Source organism: Manihot esculenta, chromosome 15 (assembly GCF_001659605.2).
Source record: "Manihot esculenta cultivar AM560-2 chromosome 15, M.esculenta_v8, whole genome shotgun sequence".
NCBI classification, from domain to species: Eukaryota; Viridiplantae; Streptophyta; class Magnoliopsida; order Malpighiales; family Euphorbiaceae; genus Manihot; species Manihot esculenta.
This window is the reverse complement of record NC_035175.2, coordinates 8,304,599-8,327,766: the sequence shown is the minus strand read 5'-3', so window position 1 is coordinate 8,327,766 and position 23,168 is coordinate 8,304,599. Positions and strand designations below refer to the sequence as shown.

The 23,168-nt window shown below is 30.2% G+C and overlaps 3 protein-coding genes across 3 annotated transcripts; 1 reads left to right on the top strand and 2 right to left on the bottom strand.

Moving 5' to 3' along the window:
* The first annotated feature begins 3,771 nt into the window (after nt 1–3,771).
* Nucleotides 3,772–6,749, top strand: LOC110600786 (metal tolerance protein 4). Its single transcript, XM_021737653.2, has 7 exons — nt 3,772–4,059; nt 4,354–4,523; nt 4,655–4,853; nt 5,591–5,769; nt 5,856–6,006; nt 6,130–6,260; nt 6,398–6,749. The coding sequence occupies exons 1-7, from the start codon at nt 3,855–3,857 to the stop codon at nt 6,575–6,577; spliced, it is 1,215 nt and encodes a 404-aa protein (XP_021593345.1). The 5' UTR covers nt 3,772–3,854; the 3' UTR covers nt 6,578–6,749.
* Nucleotides 6,750–9,875: 3,126 nt separating this feature from the next.
* Nucleotides 9,876–18,173, bottom strand: LOC110600977 (casein kinase 1-like protein HD16). The gene is made up of 16 exons (XM_021737936.2): nt 17,420–18,173; nt 16,419–16,547; nt 16,258–16,331; nt 16,070–16,139; nt 15,938–15,993; nt 15,578–15,649; nt 15,326–15,420; nt 15,174–15,240; nt 14,948–15,077; nt 14,579–14,797; nt 14,343–14,485; nt 13,019–13,193; nt 12,816–12,906; nt 12,203–12,360; nt 11,297–11,485; nt 9,876–10,183 (listed from the first exon to the last, which is right to left on the bottom strand). The coding sequence occupies exons 1-16, from the start codon at nt 17,813–17,815 to the stop codon at nt 10,124–10,126; spliced, it is 2,124 nt and encodes a 707-aa protein (XP_021593628.1). The 5' UTR covers nt 17,816–18,173; the 3' UTR covers nt 9,876–10,123.
* A 1,530-nt stretch (nt 18,174–19,703) lies between these two features.
* On the bottom strand, nt 19,704–21,907 carry LOC110600978 (pentatricopeptide repeat-containing protein At5g66500, mitochondrial). The gene has a single exon (XM_021737937.2). The coding sequence runs from the start codon at nt 21,531–21,533 to the stop codon at nt 19,926–19,928; it is 1,608 nt and encodes a 535-aa protein (XP_021593629.1). The 5' UTR covers nt 21,534–21,907; the 3' UTR covers nt 19,704–19,925.
* Between the last annotated feature and the right edge of the window lie 1,261 nt (nt 21,908–23,168).

The window sequence follows — 23,168 nt, the reverse complement described above, 5'->3', positions numbered from 1 at the left end:
AAAAAAGGCTAAATATTTGTAGATATTTATATTTTAATTAAATTTTTTTAATTTTAATTTAATTGATTTAATTTTTATATTTTTAATTAATTTTAATTAATTTTAATTAATTTTTAAAATTTTAAATTGAATGGTTTAACTGACATGTTAAGTTACGTGTATTATTATTATTATTATTATTATTATTATTATTATTATTATTATTATTGATGAATTGATTAGAAAAGCTTAACGTTTATATTATTTTTATATTTTAATTTAAATATTTAAATTTTAAATAAATTAATCTAATATTTATGTTTTCAAAATTTAAATTAAAAATAAATAATTTAATTATTAAATATATAATTAACGTCTTCAATAATAATAAAATTTATTTTATAGTAATAATTATAAATATTTTATAATATATTATTTAATTTAAAATAATAGTATATATAAAAATAATTAAAAATATATATTACTATAAAATTTTTATAATTATTAATATAAAATAAAATATATCTATTATTAAAATCATGGATCGAATTAAATATATCATTTAATTATAATTAAATATTAATTGATATTATTTTTATATATATAATTAATTTATATTTAAAAAATAAAATATTATATTTAATATTTTATCTGAATTTTTATATTTTAATTTTTAAAAATTAAGTAAAATTATATCAAACATAAATGTTGGATCAATTAATTTAAAATTTAAATGTTTAAATTAAAATATAAAATAATATAAATGTTAAGTTTTTTTAATAATAATAATAATAATAATAATATACGTTGCATATTAAATAAATTATTAAAATATTGAATAAATTATTAAAATTTTTAAATTTTGAAATTGATTAAATTGAATAAAAATATAAAAAGTAAATTAATTAAATATAAATATAAATATAAATATGGACGTTAAAAACTTTTTAGATCAATTTAAAATATATTTCCAAAATATAAATAATTAAAATAGGACAATCTCATGTTGTATGATAATGATTTCAAAAACTAAAAATAGAACATGTACGAAGAAATGTCAAATTTTAATTAATTTGGAGCACATTACGAAACACTTTGATATAATTGATTTGTAGGCTCATAAATGAATCAAATTATTTGTGAGCGGTTCGAGACTCGACTCGATAACAACTCGATCGGATTCGATTCCATTTTTAAACGAGTTAAAATCGAGTTTAATTTTTAGATTCGTTTATCAAACGAGTCAAACTTGAACTCCATAATATTTGACTAGTTAAAATTTGTAAACTGACTTGTAAACAGACTCGTTAAAAGGCTTATAAACGAGCTTATTAAGAGGCTCATGAAGAAACTTGTTGAAAGACCCGTGAACAGACTCATTGAGAAACTTATAAATAGGCTCGTAAAAAAGACTTGTAAACAGACTCGTTAAGATATTTGTCGAGCAAATTTATTAAAAAATTCGACTTGAGTCGATTACACCCTTACTATTTAATCTATTTATTATATATATTGTTAATTTTTATATTTTTATCCCTTAATTATATAATTATATTATTAATTTATATATTTATTTTCAATAGAGACTCTTATTAAACTATTAACTCTCTTAATAGACTATTGTTATTATTATTATTTTCATATGTTTATATATATATTTATACAATTATTTTTTTACTTAATATTATTCGCTTAATTTTATAAATTAAAATTTTTATATAATTTAAATATAAATCAATATGATTCTATTGATAAAATTTGAATATATTGTATATATATAATTATATAATTTAAATTGATTATACTTATATTAATATATTTATTTTATGTAATATTTTATATTTATATTATATGTATAGTATTTTTAATATAATAAAATAATTTAATATAAATTATATATTTAAAAAAAATAATAATAATATATAAATAATAAAATAATAATATATGAATAATTAAAAATATTATATTAATAAATTTTATATAAAAATGTCTAAATTTAATTAAAATTATATAATTTAAAAAGAATTATATAATTTACAAAGAAATTCTCTCTCTCCCTCTCCCTACTGTACGTACTGTTTATATAAAAATTTATATATTTATTATATATTTTAATTAATTTTTTATGTAATATAAATATTTAAATAAATAATTATTAAATTTAATATTATATCATTAATTTTATATTAAATATATTTTATATAATTAATTAAAATTTTATAATTAGCATTTAATAATAAATATTATTTGATGTTATAAATAAATAAATATTTAAACATTAAAACTTAAATAATAAAAAAATAAAAAATTTAAATATTAAATTTTAAATAAAAAAAATTTTAATCATTTGTTGTTGAGGAAAACAGAATCAAAACTTTTTAAAAATTATCTTTTATTAACTATTAGACCACAAATTTACTTTCGTAGAATCACTATTACACATTATTTTACCTATGAAGCATTGAAGATTATTGGAATAATATCCCTTATTTCTCATCGACGAAATAGGTAAAGATAATTTTATAACGAAAAAATTTTACTTTTTATTATATTTTAAATTAAGGATATGGTTATTATAGATTTTAATTAAATTATATTTAAATTTATTAAAATTATTTTTAATATTTTAATTTAAAATTTTAATATTTAAAATTTAAATTAATTAAATATTATTAATAAATATTAAAATTTTAAATTAATTAAATGTTGTTAATAAATTTTTTAATTGAATTTTTAAATTCGAATTTAAATTAAGTTAGTTATTAATTTAAATGAGTTTTTAAATTCAAATTTTAATTAAGTTTGTTATTAGATTAAATTAACTTTTCATGAGGCAAATTCGAATAAACTTGATTAGTATTTAAATTTTAAATTGAATTCAAACTCAACACTAAAATTCAAAGTGTAGCTCAAACTTGAATTTTATAAGAAAATTGAACTTATAAAATTTTTTAATAAATGAGCTTTACCTCTACCGCTATTGATTTCGATTTGAATTTGAACTCAAAAACTCACTAATGATGACTCAAATACTGATGAGCTAGAGCCTATCAAATCCTACCAAATATTCAAGCAATTAAGTTGAAGACAATTGTTGTTTCTCAATTATTGCTAAACGCCGAAACAAAAAAAAAAATCTAAATCTAAATAGTACAATTTTTCTGATATATATAATAAATATACTTCCTGCACATAATTTTTTTCACTCTATTTTTAATATGTTTTCACATAAAATGTAATTATTTTTATTATTTTTTTAATTATATTCATTTTAAAATTATTAAAAATTTTAAATATTAAAAAATATTTTGAAATATTTCTTAAAAATAAAATTAAATAAAATTATAATAATCAATTTATATATTATTATAATATAAAAAATAATAAATAATAATTTTAAAACCATAAAAAGAGTTCATAAAAAATATAAAATGAAGAGATTAATATTTAAATATAAATATTTAGTTTAATAATTTATTAAACTTATTTATTTTAGAGTAAAAGTATAAAATAATAATAAAAGGTCATACTTGGTAATCTAAATTATCCAACTAATTACTTTTTTTGTTTTATAGTTTTTATTTTTTTAATTATTTTAAAATTATTATCTACTGTTTATTTATTTTTAATTTTTTAAAAATATCTTTTAATATTTAATAAAATATAATATATTTAAAATAAAGATAATTAAAAAATTAATAAAAAAATATATTTTTAATATATATTAAAAATAAAATAGACAAAAATAAAAATTATGGGAGGAGTAGTAAATAACAAATATTCATTCCATTGCCAGAGTCGGTTACTCTTCTGTTATTATCTTAAGCCTTTTCAGCTTGCAAGTGCTGAGAGCTCAGACGAACGAGTCGATAAAGATGGAGGCTGAGTCGAATTCGAATCCTAAAGCGCCCTTACTGGTCGTAAATGAGAGAAAGAGAATCGGGAGACTGAGTGGACGCAACTCGGTACGCACACTCAGGGACGAGTTTTTCAACAGATTGCCTGATAAGGTTCGATCTGGCGTCGATGTTGAGTCTCCCTTTCACATTGACGTCTCTAAAACCAAAGGATTGACTGAAGGTCTCTCTCTCTCTGTGTTTCGAAATTCTGTTTGTTTGGTTGCTCTGAAAATGAAGGAAAAGGAAACGGAATTTGTGCGAAAGAGAAGTTTCTCGATTAAATTCATATCATTAACTCAATTGCTTGTTGTTTAGTAAGTGTAAAATCAAATGCTACACTTGGATTCTAGGAATGTGTTTGTAGGAAACCAAGCAGAGCTCAGAGCAACTCCTTTGTACTTAATTTCCTCGAGTTTTCATTTTGTAAACTAAGGTTATTTTTTTCTTTTAATTGTTTTTTTTTTTTTTTTGGTAGATCAGAAGAAATACTACGAAACGCAATTTGCTACTTTAAAATCGTTTGAGGAAGTTGATGCTCTGGAATCAGATGACACAATCCATGAAGAAGACGACGAAGAACAGCTGCAAGCTGAAAGGGCCATGAAAATCTCTAATTATGCAAATATTCTACTCTTGGCATTCAAGGTAATCAATCTCAAAGGAGCTTTTTGTTTATTTATTATATTATTTTGCAATTAACAGTTCAATTTTCATTGCAGTGCTGAGCTGTACAGTACAAATGTATTCTAATGATATCAATTTTGGACAATATACAGATTTATGCTACAATAAAGAGTGGATCGATAGCCATTGCGGCATCAACCTTAGATTCTTTGCTTGATCTCATGGCGGGTGGCATTCTCTGGTTCACTCACCTGTCTATGAAAAACATAAATATCTACAAATATCCTATTGGAAAGTTGAGGGTGCAGCCTGTAGGCATAATCATCTTTGCTGCTGTTATGGCTACACTTGGTATGCACTTTGTGTCAGCTTGCATTTTCTTGCTCCAAGTTGCATTTTGTTTCATAAATTAATATTATGTTGAGAAGAATCCAGAAGAAAAAGGAAAAAGATCATGAGTTCTTTTCTGATCCCTGTGATTTTCTGGGAAATTTTATCCATAGCAGGACCTAACTGATTATAGTTTTATCTATATTACCTTATACAACCAACTCTTAGAATTACATTCTCTTATATGCACAATAATATCAGGAAAGTAATGCTTTTATATTTTGTTAATTGCTTTTCTGTTTAGCAAATGTCAAATGCTAGTAACTTTCTATGATAGGTGGAAGAAGGATAATGAATTTTTGTTTCCTTTACATAAATTGTTCTGCTTCATGCAAATCGTAAACTTAAAGGAACAACCTATTCAGCGTTCGTTTCAGAATAACATCAATTTAACTAAATTACATCACAGGGAAGTAGATATTTGTGTCTGCGGTGGGTGTAAATTGTGGATTTCCTTACACTAGAAATTCCCTCCAGGTCCGTGGAAAATAGAAATCAGATTATCCTTAGGTACCCTCTGCTGCTGGCTCCATAAAGTGTTCTCACTTTCCGCTAAAAAGTTGTGCATGAATTGCATTTGATTTTAGGTATCAGATCCCTCCAATAAGGTTATGGAGAAAGGTTCGAGTACATTCCACTTTCTGGATTTGGTATGCACTCCTAAAGAATAAACTTACTGTAGACTTTCATCTGTACAGGCTTTCAAATATTAGTCCAGGCTGTTGAAGAACTAATTAAAAATAAGCCTACTGCAAAAATGTCCTCAGACCAATTGGTGTGGCTGTACACAATAATGATTACTGCCACAGTGGTGAAGCTGGCACTTTGGCTTTACTGCAGAACCTCGGGAAACAAGATTGTTCGTGCCTACGCAAAGGTTTTTCTCTATTTGCTAATGAACTCTCTGTTGTTTAGCTTAGAACTTCGTTAGTTTTATAACTGATTGAAGCTGCTATTCAACAGGATCACTATTTTGATGTGGTAACAAATGTAGTAGGATTAGTTGCAGCTGTTCTTGGTGATAAGTTCTACTGGTGGATAGACCCTGCTGGTGCTATCATACTTGCCATTTACACGATTACAAATTGGTCTGGAACTGTTATGGAAAATGCAGGTAGGTTTTTCATGCTGCTTGTCCCAAAAGGAACAGGATAAACATAAAGGTTTCTTGATTATTCTCATTGTTTTCAACATTCATATATACATACAACTATCTTATGCAAGCTGGATGTTGCAGTTTCCCTCGTTGGACAATCAGCCCCTCCTGAAGTCCTGCAAAAGTTGACATACCTTGTCATAAGGCATCCTCAAGTTAAGCGCATTGACACTGTCCGTGCTTACACTTTTGGTGTTCTTTACTTTGTAGAGGTTAGTGAAAAGCAAACAGAAACTATTCGACATTATATGAGTGGGAATAATTTTTAAATCTCGCTGGTACCTGTGAATGTAATATTTTTATAACTAAACAAGTACAATTTAAGCCCTTTTTTTGTCCCCGGAAACAGGTCGACATTGAACTACCAGAAGAGTTGCCTCTAAAAGAAGCACACACCATTGGAGAAACTTTGCAGAACAAAATTGAGAAACTTCCAGAAGTTGAGCGGGCATTTGTTCATCTTGATTTTGAGTGTGAACACAAACCAGAGCACTCTGTTCTCAGCAGGCTACCCAACAGTTCAGCTTGATAATTCATTTTATATAAAAGCCCACCATCAACATTGTATCCTTATGTTGTTTGTATGCCCCGTGTGTAAAATTGTTCATCCAAGTTTCGGTATATCTAGAAAACTAATCGATTTATATGGAGACGATTTTATATCTATATCAATGTAATATTCATGGGTACTTCAAAAATTCCGTAGACATCCAATTTCTTTCTTTCTGTTTTTTATTTTTCTTTAAAAAAATAAAAATAAAATTTTTCACTAGATAACAATAAGACGTCATATATCAAACAAAATGCTAGTACTTTATGTCAAGTACATTGCATGATTAATCAGATGAATTGATCTATGTTTCATTTCAGATAACGTGTCAATTATCATTTATGCTTTGTTTGTATCGAGGAAATTGCAGTTTGGATAACTATAGAGGAGAGACAGAGGTGAAAAAAAGAAAAGTTGAATTTCCCATCACTTAAAATGTACCTAAAATATTTCGCACCAAATTAAGAGAATTAATATTATTTATGTTGAAAATCCTTTAATGCCCTTTAGTTTAAAGGTTCTCTTTCTAAAATTGTAAGAATATAATAGTCATTTTTCATATGTTTTTTAAGATCTAAAAATTTATCCCAACAATGAGAAGAAAATTAATTTTTTTTTCTTTATTTCTCTTCTTTGGTTTCTCTTCGTTTCCCAGACAATCAAGATCCAAACAAAGCATTAGGAAACAAATGTATCTTACACTGTGAAGAATCACATTTGAATGATTCCTAAGGAAGGTAACATATCAAAACTAGCAAAAGATAAAAGTGACATTAATTTGTCTTGTATCTCCATGAATTGCTATCATACAGTGAAAATACTGGAAGAAGGATGATGGTTCACTGTCCTGCAACTGGGCCAACTTCAAATGAAAGTAAGATAGCAAGAGCATTAAAATCAAAGGTTCTAGGTGTAGTTAAAAGAAGATAAAGCTTTCCATTTTTCATCCTCTTTTTCTACGATATCACAACAAATATTTCAGAATTCACAATTGAAATGTTTCCACAATTTTCTACTTGGAGGAGTGGCCTACCACAGTAAAACAATTTTAAATGAAGCAATTATTAATGACCATTTTCCATCGAGCCTTCCCAACCCCCTTTTTCATTTTAGGGGAATGCATTCTTCGCCTCAATTTTTTGCTTTCCATTTCCCTGTATATACATAGTTATATAAAAGAATTAAGGATGGATAATGACACTGATATTTTCAAAGTGCATTTATGGGTAGGTGAGACTAGCAACCGTTGAAGATGACCTGACGTGAGGTGTTGAACCATGATTTACAAGTAATTACTATACAAGCTTGAGATTAAGGATTTTAAATTATTCCAAAATTATCAAGGGGGTAGTACAAGTTTCCATTTTTTGAACTAAATTTTCAATTGTTGACCAAGAGTACATGAACTTTCAACCTAATGATCTGCTTTATCATAAACGATTTGCAAATTTTCAATTCTACCAATTCTAAAAATTTAATTAATTTGCTTCATATTCTTTTTGATTGGACAGGATTGAAATTTTGCAATAGAGAGAGAAGGAAACGCACTTGTAGTAGTCCCTATCTTTTTAAAAGCATACTAAATAGTCCATATTTTTTAGAGTATTAACTATTTAATCCATTTCATTAATTTTAGGGAGACTAAATATTTATATTTTAAAATTATAGATATTAATTAGAAACGAGAGTATTTTAATCGCTTCATATTTTACTTTAAATATATAATAGCAAACAATTTAAAGAGATATTTTAAAAAAATGAAGAATTCAGTAGATCATGAATTTCTTCAAAAATAAAATATACAAGAAAGAAAAGCAAAACAATACTTGGAAAGTAGACTGCATGTTGATGCATTCCCCTTATCTTGCCCAACATAATCCCAATAGACAGCTGATCCGGCATAACAATCAAAATAAGAAAAAAGACATATTAAACGCACCGTATCATTTACTTAGCCAATTTATATTATTTTATTTATTCTCTGTCTCATGTTTTTTTAGGGGAGATAAACATATAACTCAACTATAGTCGATTATAAAATTAAGGGTAAATTAATATAAGTTGCATTTATTTCGCTAGAATGAATTACTTAACCTTTATTATCACTTCATATTTATATCATACAATTTAATTTTTTAACACTGTTTTTAACCAAAGTTTTCTTTAATACACAAATTAAATACGTAATACATCAATATTCTATTGAGTTTTTAAGATATAAATTAAATAATTATAATAAATAAATATAATGATCGAATAGTAACTCATCTTAAATTAATGGTGTTTCTGGGTGACATATCCGCATAGAATGAACCGAACGTTTTTGGGCTACTGATGCAAGAGTTGGGATTTCTGATTTTCAAGCTTAAACATTGCAATGCATGAAATAACATAAATAAATAAATAATACAATTACAATTACAATTTTTGGAAATATTTGAAGTAGAGATTTGGGGGAACTAATAAAAGGTTTAATGAGTTAAAAGCTACTCTAAACCCGTTTAATAAAACTATTATTCAGCTCATATAACTCTTCAACTGTTATAATTAAAAAAAAAAATTATAAACTGGAGTTTGCAATCAGCAAAATAGAATACTGCTTTACCCTTATTTCAATTTCAATATATAAATACGAGTATGTGTAATAATAAAATAAAATTTATTCTATATATACTTATTAATCCTCTTATTTATTAAAGAGATCAATTAGATAAAAAAAAATTACTAAAAATAAATCAAAATTAAACGTAGCCTTCATAAAAATACTTTAGAGCATGAAACTGAATAACGCTGGTTATTTTATTAAAATTGATGAAATTCTTCAATTAAAATTACTGTGCATCAATAATTCATTCTTTAAAATTAGTTTCTAATAAATTTTAAAATATGGAAGCTGAATTGTGTGATTAAAAAGTACGGTTCTCATTGAGTAGAAGAGTGACAAGTCAACCGTAACACTTGTGAATATAAATAGGGATGTTCTAAGATAAAATCTGTCGAGACCAATTTATCAGCTGTACAAATCTTGTAATCCCGGTATCAAAACTACTAAATCTGTAAAAAGTCCTATTTCTCCAAATCAAATAGATTTTTCTTCCAGATCCAAAAACAAGCCCATCAAATCCTTGCATCACACACCCAAAAAGCAGAATAGAATTCTTTGTTTTTAACGTTCTTCAATCGAGATCAAATCCTACTTATTCAATCAACATGTCCTTTTTACGCAAAACGTCAGGAAATGGGCATTGGAATATGCTTTAAATACTTTGCTCCCAACTCAACCAGAAAACATTTAGGTGGTAGATCATGAATCCCTTTTGTATAAGAGCTCAAATTACAAATTCAACGAAACGTAGTAATCATACGCAAAATATAGTTTGTCCACTCCAGCTAAATCTCCTACTCCATTTTGTACAATTAATATGTGAAACTACACAAAGAAACTAGCAAAGAAAAGGAAATGGGAGATCCAGAATCCTTCTCACTTTCTTTGTTTCCACATACTTCCCCACTGGAGCATATATTTCAAGATACCGTCCGTCCATAACATAAACACGCCAGATAAAGGTTCTTCGCCCACTTTTCCTGGACATAAATAAAACCCATCTCAGAATACTAAAAAAATTATCAATTGGAACAAATTATGCAGTACGATGTCGCATCAATCACAAAACGTTCAGGTCAAGTAGGTATAGATACATCAACTCTAGGCTAATACAACATATCTATTATTTCTTTTTCAATGTTGATATTGATATGAAATTTTTTAGGGTTAATGACACAAGTTCTTGAATTTTAACAACTTTCAATTCTATCAGAAACTTCAAAAAACTTTATACAACATTAAACTAACTACTGGACAGCTTTTCTACTCATCAAACTATACACTTACATGGCTACACAAACACACACACACGCAAAAAAAGAACAAACGTGACTAGGAATTTAGCATTAAAAAGAGCACATTTTTTTTTCTAAGCTAAGGCATGTCCATAGTCCATAGGCCATGCTCCATATAGCATTTTTGGATATGAGCATTTCCTCAGTCCAAGAAATTGATACAAATGTTAAAGTCCTGATGGAGAATCCATAAGTTCCTGGCAGAAATGCACGAAGTATTAAAGTAGAATTTTATTTTTGGTCATTAGGCCAAGTTTTCTAAAATAAAACAGAGAACTTTCATGGAATAGAGACAGTAAAACAATGGGAAATACAACGATAAACACACAGTTCTCATAAATCATCATGCAATGCATAGAGCATTTATATCAGGACTGGCACACACATTATGACATGAACATCGCCAATCTAAATTTTTGTCAAAAAGAATGCAAATTATATTGCAGCCAACAGTTAAAATTTTTTGTCAAAAGAATGCAAAATGCATACAAGTATGCTCTTGCATTTTATCTAGCAGTGATCACATTCACTCTAATATAATCATAGGTAAATTTAAGATGAATAAAGACATTACTTACGGTTGATTGAACACATTTGACTGGTAAAAGTGGCAACTGACCAATACATCCATACCAAAACAGGACGTTAATGTGGGTCTTTGTCTTTTGATAGACATAGGCACACCAGATGCTAAAATTATTTCATTGGGCATAAATATACCAGATCAAAGAATTCGCTAAGAATTGAAGATTGTACATGGTCAACCGTTCTAAAGACAATAAGACTGCATGAGGTTACCTTAACATGTGTGCTTGGAAATTGAGAAGTACGTAGAGTTTCTTGTGTTTCGTCACCAGGTTTGCGCCTGGGGACACTCAATATAAGAGCAGCTTGATCAAAAGTAGCAGCTGTAGATGTAATTCGAAAGCCATTATCCCAGCGTCTGTGAATGCCCTCACTCGGGTAAAGAAAATCAAGCTCAACAACCTGTTGAAGTGAGAGAGAGAGAAAGAGATTCTCATGTCAAATATGAAGAAAATTATTAGGAAAATATGTGTCTGTCAGCATAAAAGGCAGGCAGGCATGCATATATATTTAAAAAGAAAGGAAGAAGATCTAAGCAACCTGAAAATTCAATGTATCAGTATTCATTAAACATCTAGGCCAGAGTGTTGAATTCAAAATTGGCCAGGTTACGTTATCTAATGGCATCCACAACTGACATTACAATCTTGTATAGGAGCAGTACTAAATTTATCTATTTTACATTTATTAATTTGCTCCTATAAGATCCAAATTTAGATAAAATATAATATAAATGCGAGGATGATTAAAATTGCAATAATTTGCTCAAGTGTCCTTGTATTGTTTTAACTTCTACCTTAATTAGAATAGAGGCAAAATTAGAAGGGAAAAAGAAAGAAAATAGACAAAAAACATGCATGAGTAATTGAAGGTATCATGCAATTCAGGAAAGTTTTGCAGAGGCTTAATTGGATATAAAGGCTATCTGAACGTCACAAAATAAATGCAAGACATTGTCAACATCAAAGAATTCAAAGACAAAATGCAAAAAGACCAATAAATGAAGGGCGCCCAGGAGCACCATCTTTAATGCTACAGTAGAATGACACATAGCAATGAGAAAATTCCATTCACTCTGCATGATAAATGAGCAATGCCAGAAAATTAGAAGAAATCAACCTGATCACTGAAGCCTGCATTGCGAGACATGACAACGCCCCACCGGCTTCCAGCAGTAGCCATTGAGGTCACATGAAATCCTTCTCTCCACTTCTTGTTTATCCACTTAAAGGGAAATGAGTCGCTCACCTTGTAAGACTGTTGCGTATATTGTGTGCCTGCAGAAATTATGTTGTTATGGATTTTAGTTGCCCATACTAATTTAAAAAAAAAAAACTGACATCTCCACAAACACAACAGTTAGCTTGACAAAAATTTGAAAACAGTTGGCACAATAGTAAGGTTTTCTAAGGCAAGTGTAGTATGAGCAATCGGAATGGTGCAAATAATGTGGATTGTGGAGTGAGAAAGCCTTAGAACATGATAACATGCAGAGAAAGAAGATTTATAATTCATCATGCTTTGGTTCCCATAAGAAGCACACCTAGCGACCCTTTGGCTTAGATTTTATTCAACTGAATTAAGTATAAAGTTGAATAAAACCATTTAATTATGTTTTATTAGTTACTCTTTGCTTGCTTATACATCACTAATAACAAATACAAACGTTGCCTCTATTCTCTAGAAAATTTACAAATGCAAATGAATGCCTTAAAAAATAATGCAAACAAACCTTTTGACATCACCACAAGGGAGCTTCCATTATTTGCACCAGCAATAGAACTAATGTAATAGTTCTTCTCCCATTGTTCCATGATCCATTCCTGTTATTTTGGAAGAACAATTTTCTTATTTTGTACATTTGATTGCTTGTATGGAAAAAAGGAAAAATGCAGCCAATGCCCACGCATGCATAAGTTCAGCACAGAGATTCACCTTGTGTAAGAAAAGAGGCGACAGTTCATAAACTTGGTTTGTAAAACCAGTTCCGGCATCCATAATTAATGCCCAAAGATTAGAACAAGATGCTACACTACTTATGAGCAGACCATCAGCAATTCCTCTCTCCACATGTTGAGCCAACCTTCCATCAGCCACATTATAATGGTACCTAGTTACATGGCAAATGTAGGTCATTAGGCACCATCAAGGAAACCATATCCGAAGCATCATAAAGCTTTTGTCTCCTTGAAATCAATAAAGTTGTTTTATTAGCGAAGCAATGGATTGTCCAAAACCAGATGCTAAAAACAAGAGGCTGCCTGGGGTGACCAAAGTGAAAGTCGAGCCATTAAGAATCCACATCCTTTTGACAATTCTGAACCTTTTTTGCGCTCAAACTAAAAAGAGCAATGTGTCCGTTTTCAATCTTCACATAGTAGGAAATAGAACCCAAAGTACAATCCCAATGCATTTGAATATAATAGATGGACAAAATCAATAAATAAGTTTATCAAATTAAGAGATTAAGGGGTATAAACTATAACATGGAATGGAAATTAGGATGCCAGTCGCCTTCTAGACACTCTTCTCAGGCTCCTAACAATTTTAGTTGAGGTGCACACATGAGCAACATTCAAAATTAATTACACACCCACAAAATATTTTATTCTGTTTTCACCTATTTGAAGGTCTTCAAGGAGATTGAACTAGAGAATTCTGATGGTAAAAGAAAATTCAAATTAAAATGGAATAAAATATAATCAGAAAGAGAACATGAAAAAGGAATGGATATTTATATATATAACAAAAGGCCTATCTAATCCCATTGAATCACAGCTAAAGGCAATCCCTAATAGCGACAACAAAAAAATGAGGAATAAAATAACAGCAATAATTGATATGCATGAGTATGACTTGCACCATAATCAAGCCAGAAAAAGAAAAATGGACAAAAATAGGGGAGGAATTCATTTTACAACTAAAAAATTAACAAATTTCTACAAGATTCATAACTTCAGCAAAATTTGATCCCTTACAACCATTCATTGGATTTAATGCTTCATTAGTGTAAATCATGCTTATCTAATATCAAGTGATAATTAAATTGCACAGAAAGTAATAAATTTTCAGAAGTTCCATGTATGAAATTTTCTTATACATATACACCACTGACATTGATCCAATGGTTAGGTTATCAAAATTCTAAATTCAAGTTTAGCTTCATGCAAGAATTTGTGGAACCTAGAACGTTTAAAAGTGAACCTGCAACTTTTAGACTGGAAAGAGCAAGATAGTATGAAGCAGAACACATTCCTACCTTTGTTTCATTGGTAGTCTAGCATTATAAATGGAAATCCATTGTGTAGCTGGAACTCCTAGACGAACCTTCTTCTTGGGTTGCCCATCATCCTCTTCCTCAATATTCAACCTGCCGCGTTTTTGGCCAACTTGACAGATAATCTGACACAGTATGTAAGTGTTACCACTATAGATCCTCAGAAAGAAAATAGAAAAGAAAAACCCACTTGTATATTCAGATCTCCTCACAAATACCTTTTGGGCGCCCTCAGTGTTTATAGGCCTTATTGCTGGGTTAGGTCCTATCAGGCCCTCAAACAAAGATATTAACTTGGAATAGTTTGGCTCCTCATCAAATTTCATATTCACCACAATCTCAAGAAATTGCTTAAGGGGTGGAGGACAAAAGCAACACAGCATTTCTGAAGAGGTTGCCATCTTCTTTTTGCAAACTAGGAAGGACTTATTGTCACCCTAAGAATTTGTTAAAAAGATAAAAGGTGAACAATGCGTGCAAATCATTCTAACAATGAAATCTACCAAGATGATCAATTACCTATGGTAAAAAGTGTACATATACACACAGATATTCACAAAAGAGAAGCAAGTATTGTTGGTTAGTACCTGAAACCCTTGCCATGGCAATCTGCCTCGACAGAGGAAGATTAGTGTATATGCCAGTGATTCAAGATCGTCCCTCCTACTAGCAGTTCTTCCCAAGTGAGCATGGACACTAGCATATCTAACCGTTCCTCTAGGGAAATAACACAGAAAAGAATCATGAATAAAAGTCCAAAGGTTACATTTGACCACTAGACCCCAAGCAGAAACTATAAAACCCTTTACTCACCTGAACATATCAGGACGTTGATCATATTCAACATGCTGCCCACTACCACTATCTCTCCACTTTGTTGCTGTGTTATGATGAGTAAATACAGCATGAGTACCATAAACGATTGAAATCTAAAAATAAGTCAAGAAATTAAGACATTTACTCACCTAACCCAAGGTCAACAAGAAACAACTTCTTCTCCTGTGCTGTACCTGGCTGACCAAGTAAAAAGTTCTCTGGCTTTACATCTCCATGCACATAGCTATAATCAAACGAGGTTAAGATTGAAACTAATCAGTAACTAAAATTTAATGAAGCATTGCTAAAATTAAAATTTAAAGCAATTGGATATCCACTTATGTTATAAATTTTATCAAGAAAACCAGCTATCACATGACAATTGCATCTAAATCACATACCCTCTGGAATGCATCTTCTCTAGGATTGATAGAGATTCAACAGCAATACAAGCTACCATTTCTGAGGACATTCTATGTACAAAAAGAACAAGAAATGAATAAACCCAAATATAAGCACATATGTCAAAAAAAAAAAAAACTAAAAAGATAGTATTTAAGAGTTAGAGAATAGAATTTTGCAGCTAAGAGAAAACTGCAAATCCACTAATTTTTTAACACTACATGAGGCAACATAGGAAGAGGGAAATAAACTGTACAAAATTGTACACTCTTTCCCATCAGAACTCAATAAAAAAGAATAGAAAATACATCCCCACATGAATAAAGAAATACAAATTATTTAATGAATGAAATACTCACGACTGCCCAGAAGAATTCCACACATCCCAAAGGCTAGGGCCTAGCATGTCCATAACCTGAAAATGTATGACCAGAAATCAATCCAACAAGTTAAAGTGAAGATATGAAAATAAATGAGTTCGCAGAACATACCATTACATAATAATCTCCTTGCCTTCCTTTATAATGAACCCTTGGCACTCCATGGCTACCACCAAGAGTACTGGGGAAACAAAGTACATTATCAAATCACTATAATAACAACAAAAAATCTGAAAAGAGCCATACACACACACAGAGAGAGAAATAAGAAGGAAAAAGAAAATTAAGAAAGCACTTACTTATATACTTGCCATTCATATGGGGGCCCATAGTTGCAACCCTTGCTGTTTCTATGCTCAAATTTCAGAGCCACCTTAAGGGAATGTATATAGAAGAACAATTTATAATATGATTAAGCTTATATAATAAAAGAAAATAACAGTACATAAGCCAACTGTACCTCCATGGCCCCAGGGCCCATTGCACGATCGGTGCCACCACTTACTCGACGGCCAACAAACACCTGACCAAATCCACCTTTACCCAATTTTCTTTCTATCTTATATAAAGGTGACCCTCCCACTTGAACCTTGGAAACAAAAAATAAGAAACTTTGTATGATTACCACAAAGACAAAATGCAAGCGATTTTAGAAACAGAACATGCTAATCTGAATCAAAATAAAAATGGAAATTTTGAGATACATCACAATTTTGTAACACTTAACAGACACACAAAATGAAACAAGTGTACAACACATAGTGAAAAGAATTTTTTTAAAAAAAAGCTTCAATATTTATGTGCATAAATAATGTTAATCAGAATTAGGGGTGTATTGGCAATCAAACCCAATGAGAAAAATCATTTCCAGATACTTCCTTGCAAAGCCCTAAGCCTACCAAAAGAACAAAAAGTGGAAGTTGCTAAAAACAAAGGAAGAAAAACTTATATGTATAAAACTTACAAGACAACAATATCGAATCAACTATTGCAAGCACCAAAAGTCCACTACTGACAAAACTGAAACAACGCATATTATAAGTAAAAGGCTACACCAAATATCTCAATGAATCACTGAATATATGTGCCAAAGTAATGCATCCTAAGCTAAATGTAAAACATCATTTACGCTTGAGAGCTTCAACCCAACTGAGGAAGCAGCACAGCACCGAGAGATTACACACAGCATGCAGCTAAAAAAGACCACCATAACAACCCTTCTGAGTCAGCACTTACGAACACTGAACAAAACCACAATAAACTGAACAGACCAACAAGACATCAATGCCCGCCCAACGTGGTGGTGGCCTCGCGTAGTAAACAAAATGAACCATATTTCACGAAATAAAAACAAATCAAACTGCCATTAGACCCATAAATAAAATAAAAAAATGAAATAAACCAAATTCAGAGAGCACATATTTGGGGGAAAAATTAACAATACTAGCAAAAATAGCATACCTTTTCTGGGAAAGGTGCAGTGTTGCCCTCCTCCTCCTGCCCAACAGCCTTATTAGCACTCAAACCACCACTATCATCACCCATTATACCAACTCTCTTAACGTCCTCCTCTTGCTTCTCTTTTACAGAAACAACAGCCAAATTTTTCTTGCCCTTCTTTTTCCTCTCCGAAATCAAAAATTCACTATCTTCTTTCTCCGATATTACAATCACCTTATTATCCTCCTGCTTCTCTTTCAATCTTTTCGTTTCCAATCTAGTCAGCGGCCTCTTCCTCTCTCTAGCTACGGCGGCACGGGTCTTCACGCAATTTTGCACTCGCGGAGGGTCTGGTTGCCTGTTTTGCGGCGTTAACCCTGCGCGACCTCTGCGAACACCTCTGCGAAGCTCAGGCATCGCTCAAGCCCATGCAATTGGTGCCCTAAAAGCAAAACCCCAAGCAGCTCGGCGTTGATCATTATAGTGAGATTGAGCTATTCATGTCTTCCAAAGAAATTAATAATAATAATTCAAGAATTTCAGAGAATTGAATCTTTAAAGAGACTTGTATTGAGCTTCGAAAGGGAGGGTAGGGCTCAGAATGGGCAAATTATAAAGGTCGATAGAAGAAAATTAGGGAATTGAAGAGAAATAATTGGGAGATTAGGGTTAGGGTTGGGTGTAGACAACAAGAGGCGCAGACCCAGTTCTGTCCATGAGGTCAGCGGTTATTGGAGGAGAGGCAACCTAAGCGAAATTGGAATGGGAGTTTCAGGTACAGCAGTCAGCAGGTCATAGCTCGGGAGGGCCCAGTGTAGAAAGAGTCAAATAAGAATGAGATGCCATGTCAGCTGTATTGTGGGACCGTGACCTATAGACTGCGAACTGTTATGTGGGTTGATTGGATTTAATTGAGATGGGCCGTATAATCAAATCATTAGGCCCAATGATTTATCGTTCAAGTCGGCGAGAAAATGACTTGCTAGAAATGATGACAGTAGTAGGTAAGGGCAGGCCCCACCGCCAAAAACGCGCAATTCTTGTTTAGATGGATCCATGATAAATTTAAATTATAAATATATGAATTTTACTTATTTTTATATTAATTTATTATAAAATTTTAAATATTAAAAATAAAGTCAATATATTTTGATTTTATAAACTTTAATAACTATACTATAATTTATTATTAACATTTTGAATTTTAATTTAGTCATTTGGCATTGAAAAAAAATTACGATGATTATAAATATGTATTAACATATATATTAAGAATTTTTTTATCCAATGATGCTGTGTTTTACTCTTAATATATAAACTCTATTCACTCAACACACTCAAAGTTCAATTATACATATGGCTCTTCAACAATGATAAGTGTTATAATAGTTGTTAACTTTTTTTTATCATGGATAACTATTTTAGTAGTGATTAATTAAAATAATTTTTTATAATTTATTTTTTTAACTATTAAACCATTAAAATTATGTTCGATAATCATTATTAGAATTATATTTAGTATTTTAATTCAACTAAAATACTATTATTTAATAATTGTGATAATAGTTTATAAAAAATTACTCTTCATAATATTTAATTAATTACTATTAAATATATATTCACTATTACAACAGTTAACAACTATTACATAATTAATATTACCGAACATGACTTAAATAATATTTTTTTTTCTGTATTTGGTGTTTTAACTCGATCAATATACAGCTGCTGTTTTCGAAATTGTTGCTGACCTATCTATAGCATTCCCAGCTTCACTGATGGTCTCACCTTTCTTCTTTGGGAGCTTTTGGACTCATGTCATGGAGATGTATCATTCATATGATCTCGCCTAAGTCGCCTCATCAATTATGGGGCTTTGTTATGCTCTTGTGGTGCTTTTTGATTTTTCATTAGTTGATAATTGATTGGGTTCCTGTTGATGATTGAGGATTCGTTGGTGCTTTTTAATTGATTAATTGAAAATTTGGGGGAAATGATGCTTAGGATTTCAGGAGATTTATCTTCGTATTATAAGCAGAGTGGAGATAACTGATGGTTTTCAAACCAAACCCATTATTTTTCATTTTTCATTCACTTTACTTATTACTTTGGTAAAATCAGTTAAGTTGGAATTTCCAAATTCGAGTCTCTATCTAATAAACTTCATTTATTATTTTAATTTTAAATAAGGTTCTATGAAGCTAACATAATTCAACTTGTTGACAAGTAAATATTATATTTTCAATCCCCTAAAATTATCTATTGACTTTGGTGTAGCATAGGCGAAAAATATGCAATGCAGCAGTTATCCAAATTTATGTCTATCGAAGTGTTGAAAAATGTTAGAATCAGTACATTTCCTTCCCATTCAACAATTTGTCTCCTATATCATAAAAGAAACTCCCATAATTGTTTTTTCTTCCCTTGGTCAGCATCTAGAATATAAAAAATGCAGAAGTTTAAAGTGTAAACACCATCCCTTTCTCTCAGTTTAATAACAATAATAATAAAACACACTACAAATTTGTTATGAAGTTGGTACCAAATGTGGAACAGTAACCCAGCTATTCCCCGCCTCCTTGATCAGCCGACTCTCCTTCATATGGCCTCTCAAGCTGTCTACAAAATCCCACATTCCAAGCGATGCATAAAAATTGGATAGCATTATGTAATTCCCAGGATTATTTGGTTCTAATTCCAACAGCTTCTTTGCAGCAAGCTCACCCCTCGCAACATCCAAATTAATACGGCAAGCATTCATAAGGGCTGCCCACACAGCAGCTGTTGGCCTAATGCCATTTTTCTCCATATCACCAAACAGGCACCATACATCTTCCATTCGGCCAGCCCGGCCTAAGATATCTATTAAGCAGGAATAGTGTTCCACGCCTGGGACTAAACCACATTTCTTCTCTACTAAGTTGAAAAGTTCGCGCCCTTCTTCCACTAACCCTGAATGCCCACAAGCGGATAGCACAGCAAGGAATGTCACAGAATTCGGTGAAACCTTATTTCCCTCCTGTTCCATCTTACTGAACAGTTCCAGAGCTTCATGCCCATGTCCATGCCTACCATATGCATCAATCATGCTAGTCCAAGAAACAACATCTTTATGAAAAATCCCATTAAACAATGATCTAGCATTCAAAATTTTTCCACATTTTGCATACATGTCTATTAATTTGTTGCAAAGTTGAGTATCCGAAGTAAACCCAAATCTTGTTGCTACGCAGTGGATCTGCATACCAATCCACAGGTCTGAATTCTCACAGCAAGCTGAGAGAGCACTAGTGAGGGCAACTACATTTGGTTTCATAACACTTATGATTGAAAATGCCTCTTTATATCGCCTATTCTGTACACACCTAGTAATAAAAGAATTGCACATCACATCATCCTTTGTCCAACTCAAAGTAGAAAATACTTTCATGGCTTCACTAATATGCCCAATGCTAGAGTAAAAATCAATAAGAGCAGTACCCAAAACAACCAAATCACGGCCCGTCACAACCACCAAGGCATGAACTTGCTTACCTGGTTGAAAAGCCGCGATAGAGGCGCAAGCCTTAAGCAAAGAACATAGTGTGAACTCGCTAAATTCCACTACTTCCCTCCTCATTTTTGAGAAAACCCCTAGTGCTTCCTTGGCAAGCCCATGCCTTAAAAAGCTTGAAAACAAAGAATTCCAACTCACAACATCTTGGAATTTCACCTCTTGGAAAGCCTTTACCGAGTCACCCAAGTAACCATACTTCGAGTACATATCAATAAGAGCAGTTTTGGTCACAGTTCCTAGATCAGTGCCAGTTTTGAGCATTAGAGCATGAACTTGTCTGCCACGTTCTGGCCCAGGCAAAGCAGAGCAAGCGCCGAGAATTGGCGTGAAAGTGTAAGCATCAAACTTAGGACAAACACTATGCATATGGCAAAAAAGGGCCCAAGTGGCAAGAAAGTTGCCATTGCGAGAGAAAGAAGCGAGTTGGCAGTTGAGAGAGTAGAGCTCTCTATGAGGAAATGCATCGAGCAAGTGGTTGATGTGAGCATAGCTTATATCACTGAAGGCTCTTGCGTTTAGGGGACGAATGTAGCGATGGCAAGCAAACATCAATGCTTTTGCGAGCAATGAATACCACATGTTCCATGCTATTACGACACATATATGAATTGTGAAAGCAAACCTACTTAAAGATTATTCTCTACGAATTATGCCGCGGCTATTGGGATGCATAAGCGACCCCGTCGCCTTTTTTTTTTTTGGTGCTGGTGGCGGCGGCGGTGGGGGAGGTCTGTACTGGCCTCACCGGATTCTCTCTCTATCTCTTTACCTTACTCTCGCTGCTTCACTGCTTCTGCTCCCAGCGTCTCGCTAACCTCCCTTTTGTTTTTTCGTCCTATTCCTTTCTTTTTCTCCGCGACAGTGCTCTCCAGTCTCAAAGAACAGAATATAGTAGCAGGCCCGGGTCCTGCAAGAGAAATGCACAGCCCATTTCTCCAAGAGCTTTTTCCAAAATTAAGATCGGGTAACTATAATTTTATCAATTTGGAGTCGGCTAAAATTTATTTATCGATTTAGAGTTTGTCTGTCACGTGACAGATAAAAAGGAGATTTGGCGTCTCTTTGACAGGCGCCAGGTCCGATCGCTTTTCAAAGAGGCGCCACAGGAAGTTTGTTTATTTTTTTTTTTAATTATTAATATATTATAATTAAATATTTATATTATATTAATTTAAAAATATTATATTTTTATAATAATAATTTTTTTTATAATTTTAATGTTGTAATATTTAATAGATTTTATTATTAATTTTTAAATAAAAAATTACTGATATTATATAATTTTAAAGTTTAATTTTATTGTAATTAGATTAAAAATAATTCGATTGTAATTGAATGTATAAAAATAATTTATCGTATATTATATATTTATATAATGATAAATTTTTTTATTATTTTAATAAATTGATGTATTAATACTGTGATTAATAGTATGAGTAATCTTGTATACTTTTAATCACATTATAATATTATTTAATAACTCTTCAAAGTATTAAGACATTAAAAATAGTTATTATATTTTATAAAAATATTTTTAATATATAAAAGTTTAATAATAAAAGATTGCACATAAAAAATATTTACAATATAATATTATTATATACAAAATCACTTTATTAAATTTTTTATAGTATACATTTATCCAATAATAAAATTTTTTATTATTTTAATAGATTAATATAGTAATTCTATAATTAAATAGTACCAGTAATTTTGTACATATTTAATATTATTTTATAACTATGCAAAGTACTAAAATCAATTATAAATAGTTATTATATTTTATAAAAATATTTTTAATATATAAGAATATTATAAAAGTTAATAATAAAGAAATGCACATAAAAATATTTAGAATTATAATATTAATCTGCTATTAAATTTATATAAAATTATTTAATTGAATTAATTATTTAATTTATTTATCTTTTTTAATAAATTATAAACAATTTATATAAAATATTTTAAATTATTATATTATTTTATTATTAAAATATTTAATTAAATTTATTATCTTTGATAAATTATAAATAATTAGGTGATGACATATAATATTTAATCACAATATAATTTTATTCTATGATTCTAAATAAGAGCCTAATAAAAAGTAAATTTAATTTTTATAATTTTAAATATTATATTAGTTAGTTTATTTATTTATTTTTTATTAATTATTTAAATTATAGTATAATTTTATTTTATAATTTTAAATAA